Raw genomic sequence first — 11,168 nt, forward strand, 5'->3', positions numbered from 1 at the left:
AATCCTGCATCTCTCAAAGGCTATTAAAGCAACGAAAACATTAGCCCATTTGAGACCCTCTGTTGAGCCAGGACAGATGATGAGCGTAAGTTATGGGGTCCAGTAGACTATCAAGTCAAGGGCCTAAGCCCAAATTATCTGCTTTTTACCAACGAAATCAGATTGGGAGACTAGAGAGCCCAGCGGCAGATATTTCGGAAGTTGCTTGGCCTCTAAGTTATTAACACTCAAGAGGTAGAGCATCAGTGTCCGCGTGTGAGAGAGACTCATTTACAGTCAAAGCAGATGTAGAGAGCAAGCATGGAAATGCAGATATTCGTGAAAACATCAACAGGGAGGCAATAGCCCTAGATGTTGAATCAAGTGACACCATCGACAATATCAAGGCTAATACCCAAGACAAAAATGGTATCTATTATTTTTTTTCTTACACACACAGAGGTCTAATATGTTCATTTTGAAAGGTTGAGTTTGGTGAGTACTTGATTATTCATTTTGTGTAAAATTCTTAGGGATTTCAACGTACGGGCAATCATACATAACTTCACTTTTCATATTCAAGATAAGTCGATATGACTACAAATAATAATGGGTATTTACATATCGGGTTTTGCAATATTCATACTTGAATCCAAACCAGATCAAGTATAAATCAAACCTGACATAATCAAGTTTCAGGGCATCCATACCTCTGATGATGTCCTCAAACCCTTACTGCTCCTACAAAACTCCATGGTAAGATAAAAAAGTCTTTCAATAAAAGGATCCACAGGGAGAGGAAGTCAAGACTGTGACATGAGAGAAAAATCCTCAGTTGATATATAAATAGCTATTTTCGCGAAATCAACACGTCAGTTATATAATGCTAATGCTAACTCCCCTTACAATACTTAATAACCCTTTAATTTCTGACATGAAGTTTTGCCTTGCTTCTTACATAATCAACAGTAGATCATGTAAGAACTTTCACAAAATTAAAAAACAAAAAATGGGTTCTTAAATTTTAAAAAAGTTAGATTGAAAATAAAATCAACATGGATTGAAGATGATTATTCAGGAATGAGTGGTGTCGACTTCAGAAGAATCCAAGGCACCATGCAAAGCAGGGGCGGAGACGGGGGAGGCTGGCAAGGGTCCCGGCCACTACAAGGAAATTATTTTTTTAGCTTTTTTTAAGTTTATTCTTAGTATTTTTATAAAACATTATATAAATCATTATATAAATCACAGCATTTTACCCCCCTTAATTTTATATTTTGGTTCCGCCCTGATGCAAAGCAAACTTGAAGTGATCAGGTGTTACTAGTGGAGGAAATTCTGATCCTCCTCCGCAGCAGACCACACGGTAAGGAGAGAGGAGAGAGCAATATAAAAGGTAGAAGAAGTGGCTAGAGAGGAGAGAGTGTGAACTGTAGAAAAAACCCTAAATTTTCTATTTATATATGCTGATGTAAATGTAATTTTTTAAAACGTTAAAGTTATTTATGTAGTTTAGGTTGGTTTCAGGTATTACATGAATCAACAAGGGAAAAGAGAATATTTCATATTTATTTAGGTTGGTATCAATTATGTTAAGATAAAATTATCATCCTTAAATAAAATTGAGGTCCATAAATATTTTGTATCATTAAATAAACAAACAAGTTTCATACAAAACTTTTTTTTTCAATAATTCACTTTATGTCCAATATTTATTTACTTAAATTCTTTTTATATGAGTGATTTAGGTGAACCTTAACCACTCTGTTCAAGCCCAACAATAAAACCCATCTCCGTTTTAAGTTCAAAGTTCAGACCCAGTTTTGTAGACTATAGAAGCTCAATTCCCGTGGTTAAAAATCACACACGTTTTATATGAATGATCTACTGTTTTAAGTTCAAAGTTCAGACCCAGTTTCAACAAATTAAGTACTTTATCTGCAGAACGAGCCTATCTAACTGATCTCATGAAAGCCTATCCAACTGATCAAACTTCATCATTATTTAATGGTACAAGAACTTAAGGGTGCCTTAAATTAGATGTTGAAATGAATATTAAACAAGAAGCAAAAATGCCAAAGATTTATTCTCTATGTACACGGGCCACTGCTTGGGGCAACAGTAACACCTATACCGGTTGTTCTATCTCTTTCTAAAGTCTCATTCTCAAGACTCCACTTTGGGGAGCCATTATACAGAGATTGGTGACGTCTTTTCTGTGAAAGGAAGTTATTTCTATGAGAAAGAATTTATGACAAGAGTTAAGTGCATTGAAGAAATTAATGTGGAAGCCTTCTCTCGAGAGCGATATACTTGCAATAATAACTTACAATTTAGATGGCGGTGCATGTTATTTAGATTGTGGTGATTCCTAATTTCCTATATTATCTTCTTATCTCTGTGACTAATTTGTTTAAGTCGATTCATGACGCTGTTGCATTTCTCTGACCTTTTCTTAAGGAAGTTGAGTTTATATTATACAATCAATCGGTGACTTTGTGACCAACTTTCTTGCAGATTCATTGCTAAACATGGTGCCGGACGGAGATCAAGACATGGCAGCTTGTTTATGAAATATATATCTAACACCCCCACCTTATTTCCCCATCGATCTGATTCCCTCCCCTTTTAAATTGTCAGGTTTTTTAAGAGGTTTTGTTTCTTGCTATAAACACTCCAAAGTGGTAGCTAGTCGCTTATACTCTTGCTTTGAAGTTTCATTGCGGATCTGAGCTGTATTCTTTCTGCTCACTATATATCAATGGCATGGCAGGATCCGTGTCTTGGTGGCTTTGGTCTCCACCGGCTTCAGAATCCGTGATCTCGCAAAATTTGTTTCGGAGGTCTTGAAATTGCAGTGGCTGCATGCTATTCAGTGCTACTATAGCAAGAGTTATTGTTCCCAATGTTTACAATCTGCGGATAATTTACTACTAATAGGCTGGGGCTAAAGTTATCACTGTTGCGCTGGCTGCTTGCTGTATATGAATTAATCCAATGCCGCCTACTAATTTTTAATCCGTTTCCTCTGATTTCCATCATCTCCTGCTTTCCTAGCAATCTTCGTGCCGGCTGCTGTGTTTTATGCCGACTGGTGCTGATCTATTGCTGTATTCTAATGTATTTCAGGACTCAGGCATTATTTATGATTTGCGTCCTAGCCTTTGCTGGGTGTGCAGTCTTGAATGCTGGTCGGTTCATCTATGCTCAAATGACTTACATCTGGATGGGCTACTTTATTTTGGCATCAGTCCAATAATTTATTTTCAAATGCTTCATCTGGAAAAAGGGCCGCAATTATGATCATATCCAAGGAATTCAAATGGGAATACTGTTGAATTGAAGAACGAGGCCTCTAGCTCTCGACAACATTTTTAGACTAGGGAAGTAAGATGTGAAGTTCAGAAAACATCCAAATTACCATTAACTATCACGACTAGAAATCAAAAGGGTAATGTTAGGGGTAATAAACCTTTTTACCAAGTTTTGCTTATTAAGTGATTATTTGGCTTTTATTATATATTTATACAAAAAAATAATTTCAAATAATTAATGAGATAATTATAATTACTAAATTGAATGATTAATGAAACACCAATGTCATGATGCCACATTATTTAATAAAGAATTTTAATAAAATAATTTAAGTATCTCTAATATTATCTAAACCCAGAATTGTTTGTTTTTGTTTTTCGAACAAAAAACATTAAAAAGCAACAATTGACTGTCAAGGTTTTCAAACAGAATGATTTTCCTTTTTTTCTTCTTGGTTTTTTTTCTTTTTTGTCGTAGGGTTGAATTTATGGGTTGTTTGTTGTTGTTGTTGTTTTTACTTTTTTTTTAAAATTTTTTTAAGGGATTGCACCAGACCAACAAAGACTGATATTTGAAGGTAAACGGCTTGAAAATGGTCGCATTATCGCTGATTACAACATCCAGAAAGGTTAGAACTTTTTGGTCAATTATTATTAGCCATTAAGCTTATTGATTGTAATGTAAAAAAAAAAAAAGAAGCTTTTTGCACAACTTGTTTTTATTTTAACTATTAAAATAACTTGGAACTGAAAAATGTGATGGGATTGTGTTGAGTCAACCCTGCATCTTGTTTTAAGGCTGCGTGGTGGGCATAATCTGATGATCGAGCCATCCTCAAAGGCCGTGGCCCAAAAGTCTAAACAGCACAAATTGATTTGCCGCCGGTGAGTTATGAGTATCCACATCTTTATTTTCACTGAAGTGTTTAAGTTACAGCTGTTTGACAATAGAATCGGATGCCATTGATTTGGCTAATTAATTCTTAAATTGAGGTTTCAAATTCAATCAGTTACCTTCATTTTCCTGGTACGGGCCTATATATAGTCTTTACTTTATAGGAAAATGGTTTTCTTTGTTATAGTTAAACTTAAACTTTTCAAATTCACTTGATTTATCAAAGCCTCATGCCAGATTTATGCCCATCTGGGCTTGCGTTGTAAGACAAGGCTACATGATTGTGGCCAGGCCATTTCTAGCAACCAACTTAATTTCGGTTTCTAACAAGAGCCTAACGAGGCTGGTGCATGATATATGCAGTTTAAATTGCAGTATATAACAACATGTATTGCTGTATTAATCGTGCTATATTCAATAGCCTTGGGTTGGTAAGTAATTCTTGTTCATTTTTAGCTGCCATGCTCGCCTGCATCCCCGCGCTGTCAACTGTAGGAAGAAGAAGCTGACAGGATGTTGAAGAGATGACTGAACTGCGTTGCATTTGAGCTTTGTGACATTCTATCAACTTGAACTTATAGAATCGAGTCCAATCCGGATTTAATCTATTAAATATACTTGCCAGTACTGCACTACTAGCTCTTTCAGCTGTTGGTATTGGTAATAGAATGAACAACTATATACATGTATATATATATTAAAAAATCTAGATCAACTTATGCATATCTTAATTAATTTTTCAAAATTCTAAAATTAATGGTCAAATAAACCTCCCTCCCCTATATTTGTGGCAATAAAATGAACAACTATTATCACGCCGAGTGCTCTACCTTTTGTTGGAACATTCTCTCCTCTACTGCAATCGTGGGGCATTAAGAAAATCATACCCTTGGCCTTAACATCAGCATACCCCAGATTTATTCTTCAATGGATGGCCTAACGAGGAATGATTTTGCATGTACTTCATTTGGGAAAGAACAGCAATCCGTCTATACAAATACCAAAAAATAAAAATGGCAAATAGTAATGAAAAAACCAACAAAAAATATTTTTCTGAATTTTTTTTATGGAATTTCGAAAATAAATAAAAAGTCAATAAAAATTCCATCGTGTTTTACTAAATGCCTACATAAATTATATTGGTAAATATTAAAATGAATTCAAACCCGCAACTCCTCTTCTCTTCCTATTTTATATTCTTCTTTGAATTAAAATTACAACAAGTTATTTGGCCACCAAGAAAGGCAAAAATTGATCTTAGATTCTATCTAGAAATTAACAATAAAGATAGAAAGAGAGACCGGACATCATTCTCATATTTGAAATAGAAAAAAGATAGAGGCAAAATGTAGATATTTATGAAAACTCTAACAGAGAAGACAGTAACCCTCGAGGTTGAATAAAATGACAACATTGACAATGTCAAAACCAAGATCGAAGACAAAGAAGGTACCACTTCTTTCTTTTTTTTATCTTTCTAAAAATCCAATTGATGTGTGAATTTGAAGATTGGGGTTATAAGGGAGTTGAGAAAGTATTAAGGATCATGTTTTTTAAAAATTTAATTTTTCTATTTAAATTTAATTTTTCTATATTTTTATACTGTTTTGATGCATTAATATTAAAAATACTTTTTTTTTAAAATAAAAATAATATTATTTTAAAATACTTCTAAGTAAAATTAAAAAATAATAACGACTACAAACTCTCAAACCAGCTGTTACTCAAAAGTGTGCAAGTCCATGATGTAAGGGAACAAGACTCTGTCTGTCTGTTTATTAATTAGGCTGGTGATCCAAATATTACCCAACTTGGCCTGCACTGCAGATCACTTCTTGGGCTCTCGTTAGATGCGCCGACACGACAGATGCCACACTTGCCTGACCGGTGGTCGGTTTTCCTCCCTCGCAAGATTTATTATCGTCTTATCCTAAAAATGAAGAAATAAACCCTAAACACTTGTTTTTATCTGATCATCCAACCACCCGGGTAAGGTAATTTGAATTACTTTCGCTTTTCTTTTACTGCAAAATTAGGGCTCTTCTATCTCTCTCTCAACAATTACTGCTACTGGAATTAAATCAAAGAGAATGGGATTAGATTAGATTTGTTCTGCTTTGTTATTTGCAATTTCAAAATTCAGTATATCCCTAGTTATTTTTTCATGTTTATATTTTAATGGCCTCTGTCACCGCCTCCTGGCTCTCACTTGTTTCATAGCGGCATCTTTTATGTTTCCCTATCTATCTCTTCTGCAATTAATTTATTTGTTTTTTTTTTTTTTGGTAATTGCAAGCGTTTGTTCGCTATTTTTTCCCAGGTTACCTAAAGCCCCCCCCCCCCCCCAAAAAAAAAAAAAAAAAAAAGAAAAAAAAACTTGTTCGAGCACAGAAGATTGGACCAAGGCCGGGGCGATCACATCACAAAAATGGTACTGGCAGTTATTTTTTTGAAAAAAATGCTGTGCTCTTTACTTAATTTAATTTTATTAGATGATTTATTAATTACTGAATAAAAAAGAAAAGAAAAGATAAGGATTGATGTAGTATTTGTCCACTAACTGCCTTTTTTGGGATTATATATATATATTAGGCAACACTAGCTGATTCTTTCCTTGCAGACCTTGATGAGTTATCCGACAATGATGCTAATATTGTTGTAAGTACCATTTGTATCTTTTTTTTTTTTTGTTAGAGAATTAAACCTGTAGTTTAGTTGTTTGTTAATTTTTTTGGATACTTTTTGTAGGAGGAACATGATGTCGAGGCAGGAAACATGGAAGAAGATGTCGACGAAGACTTGGCAGACATTGAAGCTCTTAATTATGATGATTTGGATACTGTGTCAAAACTGCAGAAAACACAACGATATAATGATATAATCCAGGTTATTATTCTATCCATTTATATTTACTTTTACTGCTGCCTCTCTGCATACTTGTTGGTTTGGCTAAATGGTATGAACTTCTGACCTGTTTATTCTATGCATGGTTTTATTGGCTTATATGTTTCTACTTTTTCCTTTTATTAGTTATTGGAGGCTTCTGTATAAGAAATAAAATTCATGTTGGTGCTCTTTTTTTTCAAGTTTTTGTGATCAATCACTTATTTTCTTCAGGCTACATTTGTGATTTGACTTAATTTGATTCTGTGTTCAGTAAAACCTGATGTTGTGGCTATTTTGTTGTTTAAATGGCAGAAAGTGGAAGATGCACTTGAGAAGGACTTAGGTGTCCAAGATCATGGAATGGTATTGGAAGATGATCCTGAGTATCAGCTAATAGTGAACTGCAATGCATTGTCAGTTGACATTGAGAATGAAATTGTTATCATCCACAATTTTATTCGTGACAAGTACCGACTGAAATTTCCGGAGCTTGAATCACTTGTCCATCACCCAATTGATTATGCTCGTGTTGTGAAAAAGATTGGAAATGAGATGGATTTGACCCTTGTTGATATGGAAGGGCTTATACCTGCCGCTATCAGAATGGTGATTTCTGTGACAGCATCCACAACAAGTGGCAAACCGCTTCCTGAAGAAGTCCTTCAAAAGACAATTGACGCTTGTAATCGAGCTCTTGCACTTGATTCAGCAAAGAAGAAGGTCCTTGATTTTGTAGAAACTAGAATGGGTTACATTGCTCCAAATCTTTCAGCTATTGTTGGTAGTGCTGTTGCTGCAAAACTTATGGGAACTGCTGGTGGCCTCACAGCCTTGGCCAAGATGCCTGCCTGCAATGTTCAGCTTCTTGGTGCCAAGAAGAAGAACCTTGCAGGATTTTCTACTGCAACATCCCAATTCCGTGTTGGTTATATAGAGCAAACAGAGGTGTTTCAGTCCACACCACCTTCTTTGAGAATGCGTGCTGGTCGACTATTGGCTGCAAAATCAACACTTGCTGCACGAGTAGATTCTACCAGAGGAGATCCATCAGGAAACACTGGAAGGGCCCTTAGGGAAGAAATTCGCAAGAAAATAGAGAAGTGGCAAGAGCCTCCTCCTGCAAAGCAACCTAAACCACTTCCAGTTCCTGATTCCGAACCTAAGAAAAAGAGAGGTGGGCGGCGCCTAAGGAAGATGAAGGAAAGGTAGTGCAGGTTTTTATTGCTATATGTTTGTCAGGCGAAATTTCCTTTGAATTCTGGGTAATCTCGTAATGCATGATTTTCCAGATATGCGATAACAGACATGAGGAAGCTTGCCAACAGGATGCAATTTGGGGTACCTGAAGAGAGTTCTTTGGGTATATTCATCTTTTTAACCTGTTGAGATTCTGAAATAGTTGTGAATATTAGAGAGCTTTCCTTTTTATGTCCATTGTCATAGATCTAGTATATATTTTAATTTCTTACTTATGGTTTGCAAATTCTCCTTGACATTAAGGTGATGGACTGGGGGAAGGTTATGGTATGCTTGGTCAGGCTGGGAATGGCAAGCTGCGTGTATCAATTGGTCAGAGCAAACTCGCAGCGAAAGTTGCTAAGAAGTAAGCCCTTTTCACTTATTGTAATTTGTTATTCTTTTTTACAGCAAAGCTGCAATTTTACGAGTTTCAAAGTTATTCTCTAATCTTTAAACTGTGGCTTGGGAAAAAAATCAGTTAACTTGTTTGCATTCTGTCTCAACCATTCATGGCCTTGTTGTTTTTAGATTCAAGGAGAAGCGTTATGGAAGCAGCGGTGCTACTTCTGGCCTCACCTCAAGTCTGGCATTTACACCTGTTCAGGTTTGTAGTAATTTGTTGTCTCTTTGTTTATGAATTGCTTCTGTTAATGCTAATTTGAATAGCAACTTCCAAGTTGGTGTGCTGGTACCGATGACAAAGATTCACTAATGGAGGCAAAGTATTTAGCTTGGACAAAAAGCAAATTTTATCCTCAAACTTACCATGAACACAATAGCTGACCTTCAGACCTTGTATAATAGTTTCTGGGTTTTAAGTTGGAATATCTTGTCTAATATAAGATTTTATGAGTTGACATGGGGAATTTTATCCTTTTAAGAATTTATAGTTTATGTATGAGGTTGAACTGTTTAAAATAATCAAGCAATATATGGCTTTGACTTTATGTTAAAAAAACAATATCAAGTTTTGAATTATTTTAGAAGTAGAAATCCGTTCTTTCATGTTGATCCTGTGAAACACTTGTGGCTAGACGTGCCTTTGTAATCTATTGCTGTTTCAAAGAGCAGTTAGGTGATGATGCTGTGTTTTCAGAACATTGCTTCTTAGATTTGATATTGTATGGTATCCACTGGTCATCATGCCAAGTATAAGAAGTCTATTTTTTTTCTGGGCGTTAGGTTCTGATGGTCATAGGGAATGTGGGTTAAGGTTGAATCTACCTATATCAGAGAATTCAAGAATCTACAGTAGTCAGAAAAACTGTTTGAATTTCACATCCTCATGTACCATAACATCACACTAAAATATGTTTCATTTCGCATTGAATGTTGAGGGTTGTGCTCATGGTCTTATTCAATTAAGATCTGGCAGGAAAATTTTTTCCTATGCCTTCTGAACTTTTCACCACTAGAAATTTTCAAGATATGCTTTAGTAGAAGCCAATCAATCTGAAAAGAGGCTTTACATAACAAATCCGAGCTCATAAAATAGTGGATAAGTTGCTCGTTCTTTTGATGTGTTTTCAATTTTTATTCCCTGTATCCTTTTGCTTAGCGCTTGCTACAATGGTCATCCTGTTTTGACAGGGGATTGAGCTCTCAAATCCGCAATCTCATGCACACCAACTTGGCAGTGGAACGCAAAGCACTTACTTTTCTGAGAATGGAACATTTTCAAAGATCAAGAGGACCTGATGATGCAAAATCTTATTTTATGGATTGAGTTTTTGACTACCAGTAGTTAAGTTTATAAACATGAGGGATTGTCTTGAATCTCAAAATCTCTTAGTTGGATACGATATTTTTAATGTTGTCTCTTATTTGAAAATATTGTATTTCTTACTCTTTTTCATTATAAAATAGAATTTACAGCAATGATAACAACTTCAGGTATTATTTATCGTATTGTACATCATTGCCGAGTTTCACTTCTGGATTAGGAAATATACATAAACTTTCTTTTGTTCTTTGCCTGCTTTGATTTTTCAAGACTGTATATTGATGTTGCTAGTCAGATTTCAGCAGTATTTCATGTCTGGTCTAGAGAGAGTAGAGAGAGTGACCGACTGACGAAGTTTTGCTTTATGATCGTTGAAGAAGAGCCTTGTAGCTTGAATTTGAGTTTCCAAAAGAACGACTTGTCTTTTCACAATACCAAACTCGAGAAAAAAAATACTGCATATACATGATACACAATGATTACACACAGAATGCACAGGTGTAACAGAAAGGGCAAGTTTCTAGGACAAATCAATTTTATCAACCAGGTCTGAGCCCTGCCTGTTCCTATTTTTCTGAGAGGTTAGGCATTATGGTTCGAAATGTTGGCTGTCACCTGGGCTCATGTTAGGGCCAGCAGTATCAGGGACCCCAGGATTAGGCCATCAACATCCACCAGGAGTAAAGCTTTTGTCACATACATCCTGTGGAGAAGAGCTCGTGGCTGAACAACCATCGAGGGTGATCCGTCTGTGTTTCAAGTAGAGTCTTTTAAAATTTTGAATTTTATTATTTTGAATTAATTTTTTCAATTTTTTTGAATTGTCTTAATATATTAATGTTAAAAATAAATTTTTAAAATATTACTTCAGTATATTTTTAAATAAAAAACACCTGAAGCACCTAATACAGCCATAATATCATTATTTCCACGCAAAACACCAATCACAGTAACCTAGCTGCCTTATTGTACGTACCTGGAGAACAGACAGATATTGTCAGCTCGTAAGCTTGTGCAAAGCATGCACAAAAACAATAGGAGAACTGGTTAACAGGTTATCCTTCTTCCAAATGTAGTAGAGTATGGGCCTTAGCTGAAAGGTTTCTATCTTGATACCATTTCCTCAAGTGGG

General features: G+C 35.4%; 1 protein-coding gene and 1 pseudogene across 4 annotated transcripts; both read left to right on the top strand.

Moving 5' to 3' along the window:
- Positions 1-273: 273 nt before the first annotated feature.
- On the top strand, positions 274-4,708 carry LOC105138313 (ubiquitin-like; annotated as a pseudogene).
- Positions 4,709-5,948: 1,240 nt separating this feature from the next.
- On the top strand, positions 5,949-10,210 carry EMB1220 (pre-mRNA processing ribonucleoprotein binding region-containing protein). 4 transcript variants are annotated; one of them, XM_011040555.1, is made up of 9 exons: positions 5,949-6,182; positions 6,485-6,619; positions 6,781-6,846; positions 6,937-7,074; positions 7,387-8,279; positions 8,364-8,434; positions 8,575-8,677; positions 8,842-8,917; positions 9,904-10,210. In XM_011040555.1, the coding sequence occupies exons 2-9, from the start codon at positions 6,617-6,619 to the stop codon at positions 10,009-10,011; spliced, it is 1,458 nt and encodes a 485-aa protein (XP_011038857.1). In that variant the 5' UTR covers positions 5,949-6,182; positions 6,485-6,616; the 3' UTR covers positions 10,012-10,210. The 4 variants fall into 4 exon arrangements, with proteins under 4 accessions (XP_011038857.1, XP_011038848.1, XP_011038866.1 ...); XM_011040546.1 differs by having other exon boundaries at positions 6,509-6,619; XM_011040564.1 differs by having other exon boundaries at positions 5,949-6,177; positions 6,509-6,619.
- The last annotated feature ends 958 nt before the right edge of the window (positions 10,211-11,168 follow it).

This window comes from Populus euphratica, unplaced genomic scaffold (genome assembly GCF_000495115.2).
Source record: "Populus euphratica unplaced genomic scaffold, PopEup_1.0 scaffold2.1, whole genome shotgun sequence".
NCBI lineage: Eukaryota > Viridiplantae > Streptophyta > Magnoliopsida > Malpighiales > Salicaceae > Populus > Populus euphratica.

Excerpts from the sequence above, each read along its gene's own strand:
- EMB1220 (XM_011040555.1), top strand. Across the intron at positions 8,280-8,363 it reads CTAAGGAAGATGAAGGAAAG|ATATGCGATAACAGACATGA; the intron begins GTAGTGCAGGTT and ends ATGATTTTCCAG. Across the intron at positions 8,918-9,903 it reads TGGCATTTACACCTGTTCAG|GGGATTGAGCTCTCAAATCC; the intron begins GTTTGTAGTAAT and ends CTGTTTTGACAG.